This window comes from Coregonus clupeaformis, chromosome 13 (assembly GCF_020615455.1).
Source record: "Coregonus clupeaformis isolate EN_2021a chromosome 13, ASM2061545v1, whole genome shotgun sequence".
NCBI classification, from domain to species: Eukaryota; Metazoa; Chordata; class Actinopteri; order Salmoniformes; family Salmonidae; genus Coregonus; species Coregonus clupeaformis.
In genome coordinates this window covers 8,054,585-8,080,589 of record NC_059204.1, presented here as the reverse complement: position 1 = coordinate 8,080,589, position 26,005 = coordinate 8,054,585, and the positions used below count along the sequence as shown (strand labels likewise).

Below are 26,005 nucleotides of genomic sequence, written 5' to 3'. Positions count from 1 at the left end.
CTCTCTCTCTCTCTCTCTCTCTCTCTCTCTCTCTCTCTCTCTCTCTCTCTCATGACCTCTAGTGTGGTAACAGCCTCACTGCACATGTTCATATGTAGCAGATGGGGATCTGTGAGACTCACTCAGTCTGAAGTGTCTCCACTTGCTCTGGCAAAACATCTATGGGGCAACTGGGTAAAACGCTTCAGGAGGGCCGTCACGTGAGTTTGCGAGGCAGAGGTCCTGGGTTCGAGGTATGAGCTGAATCAGGAGAAAGGTCCTGGCAGAGGTCCTGGGTTCGAGGTATGAGCTGAATCAGGAGAAAGGTCCTGGCAGAGGTCCTGGGTTCGAGGTATGAGCTGAATCAGGAGAAAGGTCCTGGCAGAGGTCCTGGGTTCGAGGTATGAGCTGAATCCGGAGAAAGGTCCTGGCAGAGGTCCTGGGTTCGAGGTATGAGCTGAATCAGGAGAAAGGTCCTGGCAGAGGTCCTGGGTTCGAGGTATGAGCTGAATCAGGAGAAAGGTCCTGGCAGAGGTCCTGGGTTCGAGGTATGAGCTGAATCAGGAGAAAGGTCCTGGCAGAGGTCCTGGGTTCGAGGTATGAGCTGAATCCGGAGAAAGCGGTACTCGCTAAGCAGCCAGCCTGACGTCCTTCACCCCAGTGGAGGCTGCTGAAGGGAGGACGGCTCATAATAATGGCTGGAATGGATTTAATGGAATGGTATCAAACACAAACACATGGTTACCATGTGGTTGATACCACTCCATTGACTCCATTCCAGACATTATTATGAGCCGTCCTCCCTTCAGCAGCCACCACTGCCTTACACATAGACATAACATCCAACCTCTGTCAAGATCTTTGATATTAAAAAGGGCTTGATAGGCTACTATTGAATACTGCAGAAGAAATATCATTAGCACAGTCTGCTTACATATGAGTTACTGAGTTCCATATACTCAGACATGCATGATCAATTACTTCAATTATATCGAGAGTGAATAACATGGTTTTACGAATGACAATATCATATCCCCATTGGAGATGGGTTTCATGAGCACTGATCTAAAAAGGCGACATGATCTGTGTGGGGTTTTAAAAAGCACTTACCCAGTCACTGATATCCATATGAACAAAATGTTCTCTCATTCCATGATTTTTAAATGTTAATTAGCCGGTGTGGAATTCAGCACACGTCTGTTTGACAGGGGTGATGTGAAATGTTTGACTTTTAGTGTGATGTTTAGGGATATTTATATACGTATTACCAATCATGTGCTTAGGAATAGCGGTTGTCAATAGTGGGTAGGTTAAAGTTCACAGCACGCATATGGAGAGGTGAGGTTTCTTGCAGTCTGAAATCTATTCATTTCAGAACAGGAAACAGCGCTGGCCCAGTTCAATATATTATTTCGCTGTGGATTGTGGGAGTTGAGGACACTGCCCAAGCTTGTTGTAGCCTACCGGGTGTTGACAGAAGACATATCGCTGTTCCCCTTTTCTGTAAGTAATTAACAATAACATTTACATCGGGTGCGCATCGTTGAGCCAGGTGCTTCTGATATGTCACATTTATCCTTCCTCAATCGTTCACGTTGCCATGTTTGTCTTTTATCTTGCAAGTAGGGCGAAATTGTAGGCTATTTAGAGCTATGAGGGCTAACTGGAAATATGACGTTACTATTTGCAACTCCGAAAACGCGCGACGTGAGTAAGCTAATGTCCTTCGGTTCGCCGTTATCATTTTAAACGCCGTTTATTGATTGAATGTCATTTTGTTAACATTCAATAGGCCTACCTGTGCACGAAATCAAATGAACCGTTTACACGCGGAAATTGTTCTCTTGACAGACCCCGCTAAAAAAAAATGACTCTTAAATCTCGGTCTTGTGCACCTGGATGGCTCTGACAGATGTTGCTGTGTTCAATTCTCAGTCAATTGGAGTGCATTTACACGTCTCAATCTGGCCATGACATTTTTTATATTTTATTCTTCAGAAAGCAATGTCTTTCCCCCTTGTAGCAGCATGACATTAACTTGTTTTAGGCCTATTTTCACTATCAATGTATTTTAACGTATCAATCAATGTATACTTTTTATTGTATGGTTGCGTATAAGCGAGCTTGAGGTAGGCTACTTTATAGAACGTAGGCCTGTTCTTAGCTACATATTGTTACACCAGATAATGTGATTTAAGCAAAGATTTGTGATATCTATTACTGGGATTTACAGGTTTGTCCATACATAACGTCGCCATAGTATTGGCGATACTATCTTCGTTCTCGATTCAGCCAAACATGTATCTTCTAAAATGTCTTCGTCCAGTTGCAGGTGGTGTGTTTTGAAGTTAGAAAATACTCCATTATTAAAATAACAAAAAAATATGCTCCATGAAGTAATCCAACGATGTGTACGCTGCCATGTAGTATATTTGAAATGTTCTCTCATTGATCAAGACAGGTGAGTGTCCTCATGACATACGGCACATTGAGGTGGAGTCACCTGTCTCAAGCAAATATACTACATGGCGGCGTACACGTTGTTGGATTACTTCATGGAGCACATTTCTTTTATTTATTTTAATAACAGAGCATTTTCTAACTTCGAACGCACCACCTGCAACTGGACACAGACATTTTAGAAGATACATGTTTAGCCAAATCGAGAACGACGATGGTATCGCCAATACCAGGTTAGTTGAAAAATCTCTGGCAACGTTTTGTATGGACAAACCTGTTACTCCCAGTAATGAATACTAAAAATATTTGGTTAAATCCCATTATCTGTTGTAACCATCTGTAGCTAGCCTGTGGTAGAGCATGGAGCTTGCAACGCCAGGGTTGTGGGTTCGATTCCCACGGGGGGGCCAGTATGAAACATTTATGCACTCACTAACTGTAAGTCGCTCTGGATAAGAGCGTCTGCTAAATGACTAAAACAATTGTACAAATGTAAAATGAATAATAGCCTAGTGCTGATGAATTGCCAACTTGGCATTACCTAGGTAGTTGTAATACACTTACAACTCTCACATCGTTCTTTAAAATAATATAATTTATATAATATAAATGTATCAATTACAAAAAGAGAAACATAATGTCTCAAGATTTTGAGGGTCTTGAGGAAATATGTTAATTAGGAAATTATGCATTTCCTCTGCAAACAGTGACCACATTTTTTTTCAAATCATATTTATATTCTGATAGTATGACTTGATGTATTATATATTATAGAATAATACCCAATTTTCTAACACAGTATTGTATAGGCCTTGTTTGATTTGTGTTTGATAGTATACTTCTCACAACAACTCGATTGTGACGAACAAATATTACTCTTTCCTGTAAGCAGGGCCTCACACACTGGTAGCAAAACCATGTCCAGCCGAGGAGGGAAAAAGAAGACCACCAAGACGTCCAGGTCGACTAAGGCCGGAGTCATCTTCCCCGTGGGACGAATGCTGCGTTACATCAAGAAGGGCCTGCCCAAGTACAGGGTCGGTGTGGGCGCCCCAGTCTACATGGCCGCTGTTCTGGAATACCTCACTGGTGAGGAAGCAAAAAAATATATATATATGATGACACTGGATGCGTTCCAAATTACCCATTTGTGCCCTGGACAGAAGTAGTGGACTATATTGGGGGGGGTGGTAAAAGGGTGCCCGTTTGGGACATATCCACTGTCTCTGTACAATGCTTTACTTAGCTTTTGAATGTTTGTTTTTTTTGGTTGATGCCATGTTGTGAGACAATTGTTCTGGAATATCGCACTGGTGAGAGAGCAACAGTGCAATGTTGTACAGTAGTTAACTTTTAAATCAGTCAAACTGTTCACGTTTTGTGATGAGATATTTAGGCGAATAAAGTGTATTGCTCAACCATGTTGGGAGATTAACTGATCAGTGAGAGGAGATGTTAAAGCCCCATGTATTAGACAGAGTGATGTTTTCTGCATCACTGTGTGTTTTATTTAATGAAAATAACTCCCGCTAGCTGGCTAGTACACGCTAGCTGGCTAGTACACGCTAGTTGGCTAGTACACGCTAGTTGGCTAGTACACGCTAGCTGGCTAGTTTCTGAATGTAATTTCACCACCCGTGCTGTTGGTGGCGGTAATGGGCCATCCTCTCTGGCACCTGTCTCATCTCGTGTCTCACAGCTCTGTTGCGTGAGAAGGTATCTGCTGGAGCCAGTCTCTATTGGAAATTCCAGGATTCTGTTTCAAACAGCTCTTACACAAAAAAGGGCAATATCATTTTCACAAATTCATTGTTATTTTGACCTCATAGTGTGGAAATATCATTAAAAAACAAAGGAAAATCCTGTTTTTAACTGCGCTGCTCCTTAAAGATATCGATGGAGTCTTAATCCCTCCTGTGGACCTGCGTACCCAGTGCCCTTACTACTCCTCACTGTTCTTCCACTTCTGAAAGCAGCGTAATTCTGATTTATCTCCAATGTTGCTGGTCTTGGGCTTATTTGGCCTCTGGTCAGTGGATGCTTTTGAGTTACATTGTCAGACCTCTGCACCAGGTCAAAGCTGTGTAATGCTAAAGGATCGATCTCTACCTTTTTTTATTGTGTTCTAGCTGAAATCCTGGAGCTGGCGGGCAATGCAGCCAGGGACAATAAGAAGGGGCGTGTCACACCACGACACATCCTTCTAGCCATCGCCAACGATGAGGAGCTCAACCAGGTGAGCTGTTATTCTGGTAACTTTCCAAAAATTCCCAGGTTTTCCAGAAATACTGGTTGGAAGATTCCTGGAATCCGGAGGGAATAAACAAGAAATCTGGGGATTTTGGGAAAGTTACCGGCATTTTGCAACCTTAGCTTCAATACATGCCCCATCTTTGTAAGGTCATCCGCTGGTTATAGAGGGGTGCAATCCGAATGCAGACCACATGATTTCACCAACTGTCTCTCTGCAGCTGCTGAAAGGTGTGACCATCGCAGCGGGCGGAGTCTTACCTAACATCCACCCTGAGCTGCTGGCTAAGAAGAGGGGGTCAAAGGGCAAGCTGGAGGCTGTCATCACGCCTCCTCCCGCCATCAAGAAATCCAAGATGTCCGCCACCAAGAAATCAGCTGCCAAAAAGGCAGCAGCAGGGAAAAGGGCCAAAGCTAAGGTATACAATTATATAAGGGTTCAATTCCAACGTTCTGTACAGGGGTGAACGACTCCTGTTGTTGGAGTCGAAGGAGTCGACTCTCGCTCGACTCCCAAAACACGCTGAAACAGCTGCGCACACGTACACACCACTTAATTATTGCAGAGTCCTACTAGGAAGACTAATATTGCGTTCTAAAGGGGACTGGCATGAGCATAAAGCTTCACATTTTGCTCATCAACTTACCCTATAAAAGGCCTATGTTGTTTGAATGTAGAAGGTGATGTGTAGGAACTAGAATATTTCAGTGATATTTCTGCTGTGCGCCGCCTTGAAAGATCCCATGGGATGATGTGGCGCACTCTACGCTTATAAGCCTATTCTATTGGACGGGACTAGTATTACTAGAGACGTTGGGTATGTAAATGTACTGAACAAAAATATCATGCAACAATTTCAAAGATTTTACTGAGTTACAGTTTTATAGAAGGAAATCAGTCAATTGAAATGAATGAATGAATTAGGCCCTAATCTATGGATTTCACATGACTGGGCAGGGGCGCAGCAATTGGTGGGCCTGGGAGGGCATAGGCCCACCCACTGGGGAGCCAGGCCCACCCACTGGGGAGCCAGGCCCATGCACTGGGATGCCAGGTCCAGCCAATCAGAATGAGTTTTTCCCCACAAAAGGGCTTTATTACAGACAGAAATAATCCTCAGCACCCTCCTCCTCAGACGATCCCGCAGGTGAAGAAGCCGGATGTGGAGGTCCTGGGCTGATGTGGTTACACGTGGCCTGCGGTTGTGATGTACTGCCAAATTCTCTAAAATGACTTTGGAGGCCCTTGGCTTATGGTAGAGAAATAAACATTCAAATCTCTGGCAACAGCTCTGTTGGACATTCCTGCAAATTTCACGCTCCCTCAACTTGAGACATTTGTGGCATTGTGTTGATTGACAAAGCTGCACATTTTAGAGTGGCCTTTTATTGCCCCCAGCACAAGGTGTACCTGTGTAATAATCATGCTGTTTAATCAGCTTCTTGATATGCCACACCTGTCAGGTGGATGGATTATCTTGGCAAAGGAAAAATGCTCACTAACATGGATGTAAACTAAGTTGTGCACAAAATTTGAGAGAAATAAGCTTTTTGTGGGGATGGAACATTCCCGGGGATATTTTATTTCAGCTCATGAAACATGGGACCAACGTTTTATGTGTTGCGTTTTTTATATTTTGGTTCAGTATATTATCCAAGCGCGTGCGTTATTCCAGAGGACGATTCACACAGGATTCGTTTTTCCAAACTGCCCCCTTGTAATTCTTATTTTTTTTCTATTTAATTGACTCTTTTGACGGAAGCCTGGAGGTTTTTAATTCTAGGCGTGAAGATATTTCAACTTCCTGTCTAGACCATAATAGGCTTCACTGATAACTTGTGCTCGGCTGCCAAATGTATGTGTCCCCATAATATTTAAAAATGAGGAAGTGTCATTATTTTAGCGATCCTTCCTAATAGAAATGCCATCCTGCAGATTTGAGCTGCTGAAGAGTATCTGCACATGAGATGCTTTTATGGATGAGAAAGTGAACTTGCCATTTCCAAAAAGTTTAGCAGGATGCCCTGCTTTGCGATCTACTGGCTAGGACATCAACAGCCAGGGTTTCATTAAATAAGCTATAAGCACACTAGGCCTACTTTTTATTGCACGTTTAGGCCTAATTGAACTGACGCAGTTGGCGACTTCAATTCACTGGCACTACGTAAAATAGCTTAGCCATACTCTTTGATAGCCTAATCTATTCTTTTAATATACTTTTGGTGAATTTACTAGGCATCGCAAGACAAGACTACCGATGTATGGCTAGCTAGCTACCGTTGTCGCCCCCTGCCCCTTCTGTGGGGTTTATCGGCTGCTGGCATCCAACGTTATTGTACATTAATGCCACCTACTGTACTGGAGCCATGGCCGCTGGAACGTGGGCGCCTGACTTTGTCTGAAAGTGGGGCTGCAAAGCCTTTGGGGGAGTCTTCACTTTTTTTGGGGTGCCGTTGTTTGAAGCGCTGTCACCATGAAATTTTTATTTTTATTAACTTGTCTCTGCATCATACATATTTGATGCAAAGAGGGTAGAAATTGCTTATTTGGTGGAGATTATTTACCATGCAGACCGACCCGGCGCCAGGATAAAGTGACTAGGGGAGCATTTGAAATCGTTGAGGGGGCACTTGCATTGAAATTATATTGAATTTTGCTTATATCACGCTATACCACAATTAAACAAAGTTCATATGCCGAGACTCCGAGACCATTGAGTACTTTTGAAGTGACAGTTTGGTGTGAAATCTGTAGCCCATCTCCGCTGCGCTGTATCACACTAAAGCAAGGACTATTTGGAAATAGGCTACAAGATAGATGGGGTAATTCACCTATTACCAACAGCCTATGTGAATGCAGAGACAGCTGTCTTACCAAAATAATACAAACTAAATGCTGAAAGTAGTAGCCTGGTTATTCGTGCAAAACAAAAATACTAAAAAGCAGTTTGGCTTAGAATACCGACACAACTGCAAATGTGAACAGAACAAAAGTGGTCGGCCTCTAAAATAAAATATCAGATCATAAAGGCATGACGCAATCTATAGTTAGGATAGTTACATTAACAGTAAACAAATGCAGTAAACAAAAGGTCATTTAGTTCAGCAACACGTTGCGCCACTACACTTCTGTGAATCAAATTCGACCCACGTAATCAATTAGGCAATGCCGGCCTACCATAAACACGTTTCCAATATGTACAGTTCAATCCATTTACAACCACGAGAAGCAATAGGCTACCAAGAGAACCTACATTCTATTACTATAGTTATCTATCTCTATGATGAAACATACCGATATGTAGCTTCACCCAGGGGTGTCATTTGGGTTCTTGCATTGGAATCATATTGAATTTTGCTTATATCACGCTATACCACAATAAACATAAAACGTTCAAATGCCGAGACCAGTGAGTGCTTTAGAACAAGAAGTGACAGGTTGCTGCGAAATCTCTGTTGCCCTCAACCAGCACCGTGGACAGTGCCCTACACACTAAGCAAGGCTGTTTTGGAAATGAAAACATAGGCTGACTAAAGAACTCATTTTGCCGTTCCATACCCTAGGGTTTTGCTGAAAATGACACCACCAAGATTTGGATAAAAACTAAACGGCTAGATTTGTTTCTTACCTTTTCAAAAGAGTTGCAGCTGCCTTGATGCTCCGTGGAACATCCCTGAGTAATCAATAATTTAATGCTCCCAGAAATCTTCTTGTAAGATGCCCGTTGGATTAGTTGAGCGTTCCTTGGGTGTAGCATGCTTCGTCTGGGCCGACCTGAAAACGTTTGTCAAAGTGGGAAATGAGTTCTTGCCAGCTGCCTATCAACACGTGTTTACAGCTCAGTTCCCATAGCACTTCGAACTTGTTTTCCTTTCCACAGTGCAGTGCATTTCAAATGTCCTTGCTTGATGATGCCTAGAGAATCCTTTGGTTCTACCAATAGCATGCTTCCAGTTAGAATAGCTGCCTTGGGTGAAGGCCTTGTCTGCATTAGCATTGGACCTAATACAGAACTTTCGACATTGGAACCAAAATACATCTGCAGTAACCAAGTATTCCATCCACTCTCTTCCTATGAACCAGTTGCTATTAAATATATCTGTACCTGGGACAAAGACTTTGTTTTTTCCTGGGGCAAAAGTTCAGGATATCACTAGGGCTGTGGCGGTCAGGAAATTCTGTCAGCCGGTGATTGTCAAGCAAATAACTGTCGATCTCACGGTACTTTAACGTTAATTAACATCTACACATTTAGCATCTCCTGGCTTCCACACATAGCCTACAAGCCACCGATGCAGACCTTTTGGAACATCTACATTAAAAAAAGTCTAATAAATCCATGTAATATAGCCTACACCATCACAATAAATCCATTATTTATTTCAGACGGGTCTAAAGAAGCATGATATGAAGAAAATGTGGTCTATTTCAGAAGAACAGAATAGCATACTCTGAGTTGTCCTTATGTTAGGCCCTGATCTGGCTATGCCAAATGGCTGTGGGCTGCACTAGTTCATTTAGCAGACAAGATTTGCTTAGAATTCCGTGGCATTATTTTATAGTATTTTATAGTATGAAGAATACAATTGACCAAAGCTGAATAAAATAGAAAGGATATTTGCGGGAGTGCGCACATGCGGCTATTCAGTGTAACTTTAGTTATTCTACAAACGTTGGACTATATGTTTTAGATTTTTAATACATTGTAAGGCTGCATGGATGCGACTGATGATGATTAGAAAAAAGTTGCTTGAAAGGCATGAGCTTTGCTTAGTTTTTTTGCGCAGGCTGTACAGTCGTGGTCAAAAGTTTTGAGAATGACACACATACTAATTTTCACAAAGTCTGCTGCCTCAGTTTTGGTGATGGAAATTTGCATATACTCCAGAATGTCATGAAGAGTGATCAGATGAATTGCAATTAATTGCAAAGTCCCTCTTTGCCATGAAAATGAACTTAATCCCCAAAAAACATTTTCCACTGCATTTCAGCCCTGCCACAAAAGGACCAGCTGCCATCATGTCAGTGATTCTCTCTTTAACACATGTGAGAGTGTTGACGAGGACAAGGCTGGAGATCACTCTGTCATGCTGATTGAGTTAGAATAACAGACTGGAAGCTTTAAAAGGAGGGTGGTGCTTGAAATCATTGTTCTTCCTCTGTTAACCATGGTTACCTGCAAGGAAACACGTGCCGTCATCATTGCTTTGCACAAAAAGAGCTTCACAGGCAAGGATATTGCTGCTAGTGAGATTGTACCTAAATCAACCATTTATCGGATCATCAAGAACTTCGAGAGAGGTTCAATTGTTGTGAAGAAGGCGTCAGGGTGCCCAAGAAAGTCCAGCAAGCGCCAGGACCGTCTCCTAAATTTGATTCAGCTGTGGGATCGGGGCACCACCAGTGCAGAGCTTGCTCAGGAATGGCAGCAGGCAGGTGTGAGTGCATCTGCACGCACAGTGAGGCGAAGACTTTTGGAGGATGGCCTGGTGTCAAGAAGGGCAGCAAAGAAGCCACTTCTCTCCAGGAAAAACATCAGGGACAGACTGATATTCTGCAAAAGGTACAGGGATTGTAGCACCAAATGAAAAATGTAGCACCTGATGAATCCCCTTTCTGATTGTTTGGGGCATCTGGAAAACACCTTGTCCGGAGAAGACAAGGTGAGCACTACCATCAGTCCTGTGTCATGCCAACAGTAAAGCATCCTGAGACCATTCATGTGTGTGGTTGCTTCTCAGCCAAGGGAGTGGGCTCACTCACAATTTTGCCTAAGAACACAGCCATGAATAAAGAATGGTACCAACACATCCTCCGAGAGCAACTTCTCCCAACAGTTTGGTGACGACCAATGCCTTTTCCAGCATGATGGAGCACCTTGCCATAAGACAAAAGTGATAACTAAGTGGCTCGGGGAACAAAACATTGACATTCTGGGTCCATGGCAAGGAAACTCCCCAGACCTTAATCCCATTGAGAACTTGTGGTCGATCCTCAAGAGGCGGGTGGACAAACAAAAACCCACAAATTCTGACAAACTGTCCACATTTACTTTTCGTCAGCCAACAAGATGAGTAGGCCTAGCGAACAGCAAAAGCACTAACCTATGTCAATCTACTATCCCCCATAGTACAAAAGTCTACCTATTCTGTGCGAGAAATAAATATTCCAAACATAGTCTGGGACAGTTGTGGGATGCGATAGATCCCAAATTAATACAACCACTAGAATCAAACTTTTTTTACGCAATGTGGCTGACGCAACAGATCAGAACTTTTTAGCTTAAATAGCCTAATAGTTTATCAACATTTTATTTTAAGAAGTTATTTGGCCACTTTAGTTGGGATACAAACTATGGGCTAGGCTACATGAGGTGTGCGACTATGATTAGAAAACGTCACTAAAAAAAGGCATTGTTTCTTATGCTGGGCATCATTCACAAGTGATAATATATCATTCACAAGTGATAGGCTAATATTGTCACCATCAGACTATTATTGATTTAATCTTGTCTTTACATATACTAAATAATATGTGTGAAATTTGTTTTGATTTAGAATGGACCATTATCATGCACCTGTCTTGAAACAGGGTCAGCGGGAAAAAATACATGTCATGTATGCACTTAAATAGCGAATGGAGGACGCTTTTTCCCGTGGTTTATTTTCATGCCAGCCAGGTAGGCTATACTCCTGTTGTAAATACAAGCAATGTGCTTAATATTAGGAAAGTTGAGAAATAATGTAGTAGGCCTAGCCTATAGAAAGCTGATCCTCCTCTTTTTAGTAGAGGCCATCACTCTGTTTTCTCGCTTAATTGCATAGCCTATTTGAAATGTTGCGCAACATGAGCTCATGGGCTCGTTTTGCATTGATGTCAGAGTGATTTAGAGGGACAATAGAGTGCTGAGTACCAGGCAGTTAGCAAGTTTGGTAGGCTACTAATGACCATCAGCAGCATTAGAGCTTGGAGAAGCCTAATTACCGTGAGTAAACGGTCACGTGGAATTTGACTGCCTTCATGACTCATGACCGCCGGTGTGGCGGTAACACGGTCACCGCAACAGCCTTAGATGTCACCAGGTTGCTTCCCGTGGCTGTGAGTCAGTCACCGGGGGCTGATACTGTCATGGTTCATATTGGGTCGAATGACATTATGAAGGGCAGCTCAGAACAGCTGAAGATGGATTTTAAAGAACTGATTGGGACCAACAGACGCCCCATAATATCTGTCCCTCTGCCCTCCCTAAATCGTGGCATTGAACGATTCAGCAGACTTTTAGCCCTCCATAACTTGCTACGAGACTATTGCAGCTCTGTGGGTGTAACATTTATTGACAATTTGATACCTTCTGGAAACAAAGCTTGTATTAAAAGGAAGATTGGATCCACCCAAATCATTTTGGTTCCTGGATCCTTTCACAGCATTATAAGGCTGCGTTGAGACAATGACTTATCAATGACCCAAGTCCAGCTAATTTAATCCCTACCATTGTGTCGCTGAGTTGTCATAATGCTTCAGCAAATGTACATTATCCTAGGGGTGTTGGAAGACACAATGTAAGTAACCTAATTTATGTCCCTCTTACTGCCCGGAATGCCTCTGCTGATCCTACAGCTATTGTATGCAGTAATCATGTGTCTATGAACCAGAGTAATGCTGTTTGCACTGAGCTGGTGTGCCCTAGTAGGAAGTCCACTGTGTGCAGCTCACCCTGCACTAATACAAATAACTTGTGCATGTCTACCTCTGCTAAGCTTCCCAGTAAAGAAAGAAAAATAATGAAGCATCCCAGAAAAGTGTTAAGAAACCAGGTTCATGAAATCAATAATTTCCTATTAACAAATGACATTCATATTCTGACAATATCTGAAACTCACATACAGTGGGGAAAAAAAGTATTTAGTCAGCCACCAATTGTGCAAGTTCTCCCACTTAAAAAGATGAGAGAGGCCTGTAATTTTCATCATAGGTACACGTCAACTATGACAGACAAAATGAGAATTTTTTTTCTCCAGAAAATCACATTGTAGGATTTTTAATGAATTTATTTGCAAATTATGGTGGAAAATAAGTATTTGGTCAATAACAAAAGTTTCTCAATACTTTGTTATATACCCTTTGTTGGCAATGACACATGTCAAACGTTTTCTGTAAGTCTTCACAAGGTTTTCACACACTGTTGCTGGTATTTTGGCCCATTCCTCCATGCAGATCTCCTCTAGAGCAGTGATGTTTTGGGGCTGTCGCTGGGCAACACGGACTTTCAACTCCCTCCAAAGATTTTCTATGGGGTTGAGATCTGGAGACTGGCTAGGCCACTCCAGGACCTTGAAATGCTTCTTACGAAGCCACTCCTTCGTTGCCCGGGCGGTGTGTTTGGGATCATTGTCATGCTGAAAGACCCAGCCACGTTTCATCTTCAATGCCCTTGCTGATAGAAGGAGGTTTTCACTCAAAATCTCACGATACATGGCCCCATTCATTCTTTCCTTTACACGGATCAGTCGTCCTGGTCCATGGCAGAAAAACAGCCCCAAAGCATGATGTTTCCACACCCATACTTCACAGTATGTTTGGTGTTCTTTGGATGCAACTCAGCATTCTTTGTCCTCCAAACACGACGAGTTGAGTTTTTACCAAAAAGTTATATTTTGGTTTCATCTGACCATATGACATTCTCCCAATCCTCTTCTGGATCATCCAAATGCACTCTAGCAAACTTCAGACAGGCCTGGACATGTACTGGCTTAAGCAGGGGGACACGTCTGGCACTGCAGGATTTGAGTCCCTGGCGGCGTAGTGTGTTACTGATGGTAGGCTTTGTTACTTTGGTCCCAGCTCTCTGCAGGTCATTCACTAGGTCCCCCCGTGTGGTTCTGGGATTTTTTCTCACCGTCCTTGTGATCATTTTGACCCCACGGGGTGAGATCTTGCGTGGAGCCCCAGATCGAGGGAGAATATCAGTGGTCTTGTATGTCTTCCATTTCCTAATAATTGCTCCCACAGTTGATTTCTTCAAACCAAGCTGCTTACCTATTGCAGATTCAGTCTTCCCAGCCTGGTGCAGGTCTACAATTTTGTTTCTGGTGTCCTTTGACAGCTCTTTGGTCTTGGCCATAGTGGAGTTTGGAGTGTGACTGTTTGAGGTTGTGGACAGGTGTCTTTTATACTGATAACAAGTTCAAACAGGTGCCATTAATACAGGTAACGAGTGGAGGACAGAGGAGCCTCTTAAAGAAGAAGTTACAGGTCTGTGAGAGCCAGAAATCTTGCTTGTTTGTAGGTGACCAAATACTTATTTTCCACCATAATTTGCAAATAAATTCATTAAAAATCCTACAATGTGAATTTCTGGATTTTTTTCTCTCAATTTGTCTGTCATAGTTGACGTGTACCTATGATGAAAATTACAGGCCTCTCTAATCTTTTTAAGTGGGAGAACTTGCACAATTGGTGGCTGACTAAATACTTTTTTTCCCCACTGTAGATAATACCTTTGATGGTACAGTGGTAGCAATACATGGTTATAAGATCTACAGAAATGCCAAAGGTGGAGGTGTGGCTGTTTTTATATTCAGAACCACATTCCTGTAAAGCTTAGAGAGGATCTCATGTTAAATACTGTTGAAGTAATATGGCTACAGGTTCACCTGCCTCACCTAAAGCCCATTCTGGTGGGAAACTGCTATAGACCATCAAGTGCTAACAGTCAGTATCTGGATAATGTGTGAAATGCTTGATAATATATGTGATATCAATAGAGAGGCATACTTTCTGGGTGATTTTTTAAATATTGACTGGCTTTCATCAGGCTGCCCACGCAAGAGAAAGCTTCAAACTGTAACTAGTGCCTGCAACCTGGTTCAGATTATCAATCAACCTACCAGGGTAGTTACAAACAGTACAGGAATGAAATCATCAACATGTATTGATCATATCTTTACTAATGCTGCAGAAATTTGTTTGAAAGCAGTATCCAAATCCATTTGGATGTAGTGATCACAATATAGTAGCCATATCTAGGAAAACCAAAGTTCCGAAGGCTGGGCATAATATTGTGTATAGGAGGTCATACAATACGTTTTATAGTGATTCCTATGTTGTTGATGTGAAGAATATTTGTTGGTCCGTGGTGTGTAATGAGGAGCAACCAGATGCTGCACTTGCCACAATTTATGAAATTGCTTATTCCAGTTACTAATAAGCATGCACCCATTAAGAAAATGACTGTAAAAACGGTTAAATCCCTGTGGATTGATGAGGAATTTAAAAATTCTATGGTTGAGAGGGATGAGGCAAAAGAGATGGCAAATAGGTCTGGCTCCACAACCGATTGGCTAACGTACTGCAAATTGAGATCATGTGACTAAACTGAATAAAAAGAAGAAGAAACTATACTATGAAACAAAGATAAATGACATAAAAAGCTTTGGAGCACCTTCAATGAAATGTTGGGCAACAAGGAAAACTCCGCTCCATCATTCATTGAATCAGATGGCTCATTCATCACAAAACCAATTGATATTGCCAACTACTTTTAATGATTTTTTTTATTGGCAAGATTAGCAAACTTAGGCATGACATGCCAGCAACAAACGCTGACACTACACATCCAAGTATATCTGACCAAATTATGAAATACAAGCATTGTAATTTTGAATTCCGCAAAGTAAGTGTGGAAGAGGTGAAAAAATTGGCTATCAACAATGACAAGACACCGGGGTCTGACAACTTGGATGGAAAATTACTGAGGATAATAGCGGACGATATTGCCACTCCTATTTGCCACAACTTCAATTTAAGTCTACTAGAATGTGTGTGCCCTCAGGCCTGGAGGGAAGCAAAAGTCATTCCCCTACCTAAGAATAGTAAAGCCCCCTTAACTGGCTCAAATAGCCGACCAATCAGCCTGTTACCAACCCTTAGTAAACCTTTGAAAAAAATTATGTTTGACCAGATACAATGCTATTTTACAGTAAACTAATTGACAACAGACTTTCAGCACGCTTATAGGCAAGGACATTCAACAAGCACAGCACTTACACAAATGACTGATGATTGGCTGAGAGAAATTGATGATAAAAAGATTGGGGGCTGTTTTTGCAGTGGCAGATTAGCTGGTTAGAGCTAAAAAGGCTAATAACAGTAATGCCTTTTTTACAGCTAGCTAAGAAGCTAACTGAACTCTGTAGTGGTGGGGCGTGAGGCAGAGTTGAGCGAGGCAGCTTCAACTGTAAACTTGACCCCGTCCTTATAAATCTAAATAAAATATTACAGGTATCTCGTTATTCACTTAGCCTACCACAGAGATGAACAGCATTTTTTTGCCCACTTTTTATGGAAACCCAAAGTAGTCATACCTAACCGCCCGGTGGCTTTCCATAGCCCCCTACACACACACACACACACACACACCGCAGCGTGCTCTGATATAGCACAGATTTCGCTCCAGCCTGTCACACAATCATTATAACTTTTTTTTTATAGGGACATCAAACTAAAATTGTGGCGGCACAAGTTTCAACTGAGGGGCGAAGCTCCCTTTTTGCCTCCTCGTGGAGCAGAGCTGTTTTATCACAGATATCCTGTGCTTTTTCATTTGGCGCGTACAGACACAGCTACATTGTAACTGCGACGCGGCCAAGGCACTCGCGTATGGGGCTCAGCCAGGGCTGTTAATTTTGTAACTGAAAGAAAACATTTATTTTATTTTATTGTGATTTTAACTGATTTTTGAAGTTGGGGAAAATAGATGGCAAAAATGCAGAATGGTGTTAAATAAATGCCTGTGAACAGCTTGGGGAGGAAAACTATTTCACAGATTTAATCATGTAATATTAAGTCTACTGATCATTGACTGACTGGCCCGTTGTGACAAAGCTCTTTTAAAAGAAAAGGAGAAAAAAAATGAGGATGACTCTACCTACATGTGTATTTACCCTACTGTTTATACCAAACACATGCCTGGATACAGCCCTTAGCCGTGGTATATTGGCAATATACCAATATACCCCCCGAGGTGCCTTATTGCTATTATAAACGGGTTAATAAAAAATGTCATAGCCGTGATATACCACGGCTTTCAGCCAATCAGCATTCAGGGCTTGAACCACCCGGTTTATAATGTAACTTAAGGCTAAGGTATACAATATGTTATATTATAGGCAAGCAAAGGTATACAAAAGGTTATACAGGCGAGTTGGTTCAGGTGGAGACTTTGAACGTAGACCCCATAGATATCAACATGATAATACAATTGAGGTTGTCCCACTCAGCGCACCTCAGCTTTATAATGCAAACTCCCTTACGCAAAAGTCCTAATGTCACTGAATGTTTTGGACAGTGTTGTCTAGGTCTACATAATATCACCTGATGTTTCTCATCTGTCTCTCTCTGGCCCAGCAGAAACGGGGAGAGGTGAGCAAAGCTGCCTCGGCAGACAGCACCACAGAAGGAACACCTACGGACGGATTCACTGTCCTCTCCACCAAGAGTCTCTTCCTGGGTCAGAAGGTAGGTACCTCCGCCGCCACGCCGCTACACCTCGCAGCTTCTCCTCATTTGAGATTAACAAAGTGTTCCATGCGTTCAGGGTGATGTCGTTGATAATAGTGTAATGAGGGAAATATGCCAGGAACCAAGACATTATAGTGGAGAATGTAGAGTGATTGACGCCATCTTATGAATATCTGAATATTTTTATTTATTTACTAAACATTGTTTCCTCATTTCCTAAACAACATTCCTTTTATTTTTTTTGGTATACCGTTATTTGTTTTGTGTGTATATAGATGATTTGTTCTGAAACTTTGACTATGGCAGCAAAACGAATAACAGTTTATGGATCAACCTTTCACCTAAAAAAAATATGTTTCTCCATGGCCAATCAGCATGTGTTTCCTGTAGGGTTCATGTACAGTGCCTTCAGATAGTAATCATACCCCTCAATTTATTCCAGATTTTGTTGTTAGAGCCTGAATTCAAAATGGATTAAATAGTTTTTTTTTTCACCCATCGACACACAATGCCCCATAATGACAAAGTGAAGACATGTTTTTAAACAGTTTTGCAAATGTATTGAAAATGAAACGCATAAATATTAAATTTTCATAAGTATTCACACCCCTGAGTCAATACATGTTAGAATCACCTTTGGCAGTGATTACAGCTGTGAGTCTTTCTGGGTAAGTCTCTAAGGGCTTTGCGCACCTGGATTGTACAATATTTGCACGTTATTATTTTTAATATTCTTCAAGCTGTCAAGTTGGATGTTGATCATTGCTAGTCAGCCACTCAGGAACTTTTCAATGTCGTCTTGGTAATCAACTCCAGTGTATATTTGGCCTTGCGTTTTAGGTTATTGTCCTGCTGAAAGGTGAATTTGTCTCTGTCTGTTGGAAAGCAGACTGAACCAGGTTTTCCTCTAGGATTTTGCCTGTGCTTAGCTCTATTCCGTTTCTTTTTATCCTAAAAAACTCCCTATGACTTGCCGATGACAAGCATACCCATAACATGATGCAGCCAACACCATGCTTGAAAATATGAAGAGTGGTTCTCCGTGATGTGTTGTGTTGGATTTGCCCCAAACATAACACTTTTGTATTAGGGACATTAAGTTCATTTCTTTGCCACATTTTTTGCAGTTTTATAGTGCCTTATTGCAAACAGGATGCATGTTTTGGAATATTTTTGTATTCTCTACAGGCTTTTATCTTTTCACTCTGTTATTTACAGTGGGGAATAAAAGTATTTAGTCAGCCACCAATTGTGCAAGTTCTCCCACTTAAAAAGATGAGAGAGGCCTGTAATTTTCATCATAGGTACACGTCAACTATGACAGACAAACTGAGAATTTTTTTCCCAGAAAATCACATTGTAGGATTTTTTATGAATTTATTTGCAAATTATGGTGGAAAATAGGTATTTGGTCAATAACAAAAGTTTCTCAATACTTTGTTATATACCCTTTGATGGCAATTACACAGGTCAAATGTTTTCTGTAAGTCTTCACAAGGTTTTCACACACTGTTGCTGGTATTTTGGCCCATTCCTCCATGCAGATCTCCTCTAGAGCAGTGATGTTTTGGGGCTGTCGCTGGGCAACACGGACTTTCAACTCCCTCCAAAGATTTTCTATGGGGTTGAGATCTGGAGACTGGCTAGGCCACTCCAGGACCTTGAAATGCTTCTTACGAAGCCACTCCTTCGTTGCCCGGGCGGTGTGTTTGGGATCATTGTCATGCTGAAAGACCCAGCCACGTTTCATCTTCAATGCCCTTGCTGATGGAAGGAGGTTTTCACTAAAAATCTCACGATACATGGCCCCATTCATTCTTTCCTTTACACGGATCAGTCGTCCTGGTCCCTTTGCAGAAAAACAGCCCCAAAGCATGATGTTTCCACCCCCATGCTTCACAGTAGGTATGGTGTTCTTTGGATGCAACTCAGCATTCTTTGTCCTCCAAACACGACGAGTTGAGTTTTTACCAAAAAGTTATATTTTGGTTTCATCTGACCATGTGACATTCTCCCAATCCTCTTCTGGATCATCCAAATGCACTCTAGCAAACTTCAGACGGGCCTGGACATGTACTGGCTTAAGCAGGGGGACACGTCTGGCACTGCAGGATTTGAGTCCCTGGCGGCGTAGTGTGTTACTGATGGTAGGCTTTGTTACTTTGGTCCCAGCTCTCTGCAGGTCATTCACTAGGTCCCCCGTGTGGTTCTGGGATTTTTGCTCACCGTTCTTGTGATCATTTTGACCCCACGGGGTGAGATCTTGCGTGGAGCCCCAGATCGAGGGAGATTATCAGTGGTCTTGTATGTCTTCCATTTCATAATAATTGCTCCCACATTTGATTTCTTCAAACCAAGCTGCTTACCTATTGCAGATTCAGTCTTCCCAGCCTGGTGCAGGTCTACAATTTTGTTTCTGGTGTCCTTTGACAGCTCTTTGGTCTTGGCCATAGTGGAGTTTGGAGTGTGACTGTTTGAGGTTGTGGACAGGTGTATTTTATTCTGATAACAAGTTCAAACAGGTGCCATTAATACAGGTAACGAGTGGAGTACAGAGGAGCCTCTTAAATAAGAAGTTACAGGTCTGTGAGAGCCAGAAATCTTGCTTGTTTGTAGGTGACCAAATACTTATTTTCCACCATAATTTGCAAATAAATTCATAAGAAATCCTACAATGTGATTTTCTGGAAAAAAAATTCTCAATTTGTCTGTCATAGTTGACGTGTACCTATGATGAAAATTACAGGCCTCTCTCATCTTTTTAAGGTGGAGAACTTGCACAATTGGTGGCTGACTAAATACTTTTTTTCCCCACTGTAGGTTAGTATTGTGGTGTAACTACAATGTTGTTGATCCATCCTCAGTTTTCTCCTATCACAGCCATTAAACTATGTAACTGTTTTAAAGTCACCACTGGCCTCATGGTGAAATCCCTGAGCGATTTCCTTCCTCTCTGGCAACTGAGTTAGGAAGGACGCCTGTATCTTTGTAGTAACTGGGTGTATTGATACACCATCCAAAGTGTAATTAATAACTTCACCATGCTCAAAGAGATATTCATTTTCAGCATAAAAAAACAAAAACTTTTACCCATCTACCAATAGGTGCCCTTCTTTGCTTAAGACATTTCATATTTTAATTTGTAATTAAACGTAATTCCACTTTTGCTATTGTGGGGTATTTTGTGTAGGCCAGTGACACAAAATCTCAATGTAATCCATTTTAAATTCAGGCTGTAAGTAATACGTTCTCAAGGCATTGTAAAAGGAGGTCCTTCCAGTGTAGACTGTTAAACCAGTAACACCCCATGAATCCCATGGGATGCGTTCCAAATGGCACCCTATTGCCTTTACAGTGCACTACTTTTGACCAGGGCACATAGGTCTCTGGTCAAAAGTAGTGCACTATATAGGGACTAGGGTGCCATTTGGGACACATCATGGTTACTTCTACAGTTGAAGTCAGATGTTTACATACACTTAGGTTGGAGTCACTAAAACTCGTTTTTCAACCACTCCACAAATTTCTTGTTAACAAACTATAGTTTTGGCAAGTCGGTTAGGACGTCTACTTTGTGCATGACACAAGTAATTTTTCCAACAGTTGTTTACAGACAGATTATTTCACTTATAATTCACTGTATCACAATTCCAGTGGGTCAGAAGTTTACATTAAGTTGACTGTGCCTTTAAACAGCTTGGAAAATTCCAGAAAATTATGTCATGGCTTTAGAAGCTTCTGATAGGCTAATTGACATAATTTGAGTCAATTGGAGGTGTACCTGTGGATGTATTTCAAGGCCTACCTTCAAACTCAGTGCCTCTTTGCTTGACATCATGGCAAAATCAAAAGAAATCAGCCAAGACCTCAGAGAAAAATGGTAGACCTCCACAAGTCTGGTTCATCCTTGGGAGCAATTTCCAAACGCCTGAAGGTACCACGTTCATCTGTACAAACAATAGTATGCAAGTATAAACACCATGGGACCACGCAGCCGTCATACTGCTCAGGAAGGAGATGCGTTCTGTCTCCTAGAGATGCAAATCAATCCCAGAACAACAGCAAAGGAACTTGTGAAGATGCTGGAGGAAACCGGTACAAAAGTATCTATATCCAGTCCTATATCGACATAACCTGAAAGGCCGCTCAGCAAGGAAGAAGCCACTGTTCCAAAACTGCCATAAAGGCCTACGGTTTGCAACTGCACATGAGGACAAAGATCGTACTTTTTGGAGAAATGTCCTCTGGTCTGATGAAACAAAAATAGAACTGTTTGGCCATAATGACCATCGTTATGTTTGGAGGAAAAAGGCGGGAGCCTGCAAGCCGAAGAACACCATCCCAACCGTGAAGCACGGGGGTGGCAGCATCATGCTGTGGTGGTGCTTTGCTGCAGGAGGGACTGGTGCACTTCACAAAATAGATGGCATCATGAGGAAGGAAAATTATGTGGATATATTGAAGCAACATCTCAAGACATCAGTCAGGAAGTTAAAGCTTGGTCGCAAATGGGTCTTCCAAATGGACAAAGACCCCAAGCATACTTCCAAAGTTGTGGCAAAACGGCTTAAGGACAACAAAGTCAAGGTATTGGAGGGGCCATCACAAAGCCCTGACCTCATCCTATAGAAAATGTGTGGGCAGAACTGAAAAAGCGTGTGTGAGCAAGGAGGCCTACAAACCTGACTCAGTTACACCAGTTCTGTTAGGAGGAACTTCCTTAAAAGTAATTTCCTCTCAATCTTAAATAAACATGCCCCATTCAAAAAATACAGAACTAAGAACCGATATAGCCCCTGGTTCTCCTCAGACTTGACTGCCCCTGACCAGCACAAAAACATCCTGTGGCGTACAGCATTAGCATCAAATAGCCCCCGCGATATGCAACTTTTCAGGGAAGTTAGGAACCAATATACACAAGCAGTCAGGAAAGCAAAGGCTAACTTTTTCAAACAGAAATTTGCATCCTGTAGCACTAACTCCAAAAAGTTTTGGGACACTGTAAAGTCCATGGAGAATAAGAGGACTTCCTCCCAGCTGCCCACTGCACTGAGGCTAGGAAACACTATCACCACCGATAAATCTACAATAATCGAGAATTTCAACAAGCATTTTGCTACAGCTGGCCATGCTTTCCATCTGGCTACCACTACCCCGGCCACCAACTCTGCACCCTCCGCTGCAACTTGCCCATGCCCCCCCCGCTTCTCCTTCACACAAATTCAGACAGCTGATGTTTTGAAAGCGCTGCAAAATCTGGACCCCTACAAATCAGCTGGGCTAGACAATCTGGACCCTTTCTTTCTAAAACTAGCCGCCGAAATTGTCGCAACCCCTATTACTAGTCTGTTCAACCTCTCTTTCATAACGTCTGAGATCCCCAGAGATTGGAAAGCTGCCGCGGTCATCCCCCTCTTCAAAGGGGGTGACACTAGATCCAAACTGCTACAGACCTATATCCATCCTGCCCTGCCTTTCGAAAGTATTTGAAAGCCAAGTTAACAAACAGATCACCGACCATTTCGAATACCACCGTACCTTCTCCGCTATGCAATCCGGTTTCCGAGCTGGTCATGGGTGCACTTCAGCCACGCTCAAGGTCCTAAACGATATTATCGTTTGATAATTGATAATAGACAGTACTGTGCAGCCGTCTTCATCGACCTGGCCAAGGCTTTCGACTCTGTCAACCACCGCATTCTTATTGGCAGACTAAATAGCCTTGGTTTCTCAAATGACTGCCTCGCCTGGTTCACCAACTACTTCTCAGATAGAGTTCAGTGTGTCAAATCGGAGGGCCTGTTGTCTGGACCTATGGCAGTCTCTATGGGGGTGCCACAGGGTTCAATTATTGGGCCGACACTTTTCTCCGTGTATATCAATGATGTCGCTCTTGCTGCTGGTGACTCTCAGATCCACCTCTACGCAGACGACACCATTTTGTATACATCTGGCCCTTCATTGGACACTGTGTTAACAAACCTCCAAACGAGCTTCAATGCCATACAACACTCCTTCAGTAGCCTCCAACTGCTCTTAAACACTAGTAAAACTAAATGCATGCTTTTCAATCGAACGCTGCTGGCACCCGCCCACCCGACTAGAATCACCACTCTCGACGGGTCTGACCTAGAGTATGTGGACAACTACAAATACCTAGGTGTCTGGTTAGACTGTAAACTCAACTTCCAGACTCACATAAAGAATCTCCAATCCAAAGTTAAATCTAGAATCGGCTTCCTATTTCGCAACAAAGCCTCCTTCACTCATGCTGCCAAACATGCCCTCGTAAAACTGACTATCCTACTGATCCTTGACTTCGGCGATGTCATTTACAAAATAGCCTCCAACACTCTACTCAGCAAATTGGATGTAGTCTATCACAGTGCCATCCGTTTTGTCTCCAAAGCCCCATACACTACCCACCACTGTGACCTGTACGCTCTTGTTGGCTGGTCCTCACTACATGTTCGTCGTCAAACCCACTGGCTCCAGGCCATCTATAAATCACTGCTAGGCAAATCCCCGCCTTATCTTAGCTCATTGGTCACCATAGCAGCACCCACCCGTAGTCTGCGCTCCAGCAGGTATATCTCACTGGTCATTCCCAAAGCCAACACCTCCTTTGGCCGCCATTCCTTCCAGTTCTCTGCTGCCAATGACTGGAACGAATTGCAAAAATCTCTGAAGCTGGAGACTCTTATCTCCCTCAATAACTTTAAGCATCAGTTGTCAGAGCACCTTACCGATCACTGCACCTGTACACAGCCCATCTGAAATGTTTGACCCAAGTTAAACAATTTAAAGGCAATGCTACCAAATACTAATTGAGTGTATGTAAACTTCTGACCCACTGGGAATGTTATGAAAGAAATAAAAGCTGAAATAAATAATAATAATAATAATAAATATTATTCTGACATTTCACATTCTTAAAATAAAGTGGTGATCCTAACTGACCTAAGACAGGGCATTTTTACTAGGATTAAATGTCAGGAAATGTGAAAAACTGAGTTTAAATGTATTTGGCTAAGGTGTATGTAAACTTCCGACTTCAACTGTGCATGTGTATCTGAAAGGGGTTCCCCCCCCTCCCTCCTCGCTGCTGCTCCGCTGCATTGAAGACAATCAAGTGCTTTATTTTCTTTGTTTACTTGCTGATGTCACCTCGTACTTTGTCCTCGCAAACGTACGCTAACAAACCAGGCTGCCGCTCATGCGCTAAAACTAACCAGTTAATCCACTGTAGAGTGGACGCTGCCATAGCTGGCAGCTAGGATGGTGTGAGTGAGAAGGTCTTTGTGGTTCGTGGTTCATCATGCACAACAATGTCTATTTGCTCGTTGAGCCTATTTTGCAGTGAAGTGCCCCTTGTTGAAAGAAAGTTTGGAAAACATCAGAAGTCGATTGCTGTGTTTTAATATCTGTCCAATGATTTTATGCCCAATTCTATAAAACATTTTTGACCTCCTTTTTTATATATTTTAGTTAGATTTGATGGAAAATAAATCTACATTAAATCAATGGAATTCAAATAATTTAGCTGCAGTATGTGGTTGACCGTTAGATGTTCTCCTGCTGTCAGGGCAGAGCAGTTGATGAAGGAGCTAATCACAGATTGCTGCATTTAGTTGAAATCAATGGAAAATAATGAATCAAATGAACGTCATTAACCCTAATTTACTGCTCACTGGTGGTGGGTTCTTCTGACTGAAAGCACACTTCATTCATTCAGATCGAAGTACACGTTGTCTCACTTTGCTAATTTATTGGCTCTGTGTTGTCAGACACAATGGGTGCGGGAAGAGACTCAAGTGTAAGTCTTCGTCCCAAACATAGTATTCAGGGTACCATTTGAGGACGTAGCCCAAGTCATTTAGTTGATGTAATGTATCAGTGCCTCTTCCTTCTTTTTTAAAATAGTTTTGTCTTTTGGAGATTTCACAGTAGAAATTAACCAGCATGTATTCATTCATGGAGATATCAAGTCATTTTCTGGGCTATTGTAAACATTTTATTTTGTTTTGATATCCACTCTCTGATGGTGGTACTCTGGTTTGGGATTGTTTTATCCTTCTCTGCTTCTAAATTCTATGGGCAATTTATGTACCTCACTCCCAGTTGCCTAAAATCTGAAGCACCTGGCTCAATACTCAATAACTACGTAATCTGTTCGTTTTTCTAAAAGCCCATGCATGTCTTTCCAGTGCAGTGTCTCAATCAATAGTTTGTCTCAAACTAACAGGCTAATGGGGTAACCATTTTAATTTTCTGCGAGGCTTGCTTTCTGAATCCTGCACTCTTCTAAATACTATTTGGACCAAATCAGTCCTACACTAAGCTGTGGTGTGATCGATCTAATGGCTTTGCTCCCCCCCCCCCCCTCCCTGCCTGCGGGTGGCATGCTCTCTCCCCAGCTAAACCTGGTGCACAGTGAGGTCAGTAACTTGGCTGGCTTTGACGTGGAGGGGGTCATCAACCCCACCAATGCAGACATTGACCTTAAAGATGATCTAGGTGAGCTCCCTTTCACTCTGCGGTTTGAAAGATCCTTGAATGCTGAACTTAAATGGGATACCATCCCCAAATTGAATATTTGTTAGAAACAAATGGATTTCTTCTGAAAAATAATACACACGTTGGATCTCAGGCTTATCCCTCAGATGAAATTCTAGGATTTTGTCAAATCTCTGCAGAGCAGTTGTCACCCCCCTCTCTGCCTGTCTTGTCTGTCTCTGGATTGGTCAGTCATTCAGTCAGTCAGTCAGTCTCCCGTGGTCAATCAGTCAGTCAGTC

General features: G+C 42.3%; 1 protein-coding gene across 7 annotated transcripts in view; it reads left to right on the top strand.

The window, feature by feature from the left end:
• Window positions 1-1,366: 1,366 nt before the first annotated feature.
• The window catches only part of LOC121579124 (core histone macro-H2A.1), a 62,482-nt gene continuing 37,843 nt past the window's right edge, over window positions 1,367-26,005 (top strand). For 2 of the 7 annotated variants that reach the window (XM_041893437.2, XM_041893434.2), the window contains exons 1-5: window positions 1,367-1,482; window positions 3,332-3,528; window positions 4,569-4,675; window positions 4,911-5,108; window positions 17,096-17,206. In XM_041893437.2, coding sequence (XP_041749371.1) covers window positions 3,357-3,528; window positions 4,569-4,675; window positions 4,911-5,108; window positions 17,096-17,206 — 588 coding nt within the window. In that variant the 5' untranslated portion in view covers window positions 1,367-1,482; window positions 3,332-3,356. Of the gene's footprint in view, window positions 1,483-3,328; window positions 3,529-4,568; window positions 4,676-4,910; window positions 5,109-17,095; window positions 17,207-25,626; window positions 25,727-26,005 lie in introns of all 7 variants that reach the window. The other 5 variants (XM_041893436.2, XM_041893431.2, XM_041893433.2 and 2 more) reach the window with 5 other exon arrangements.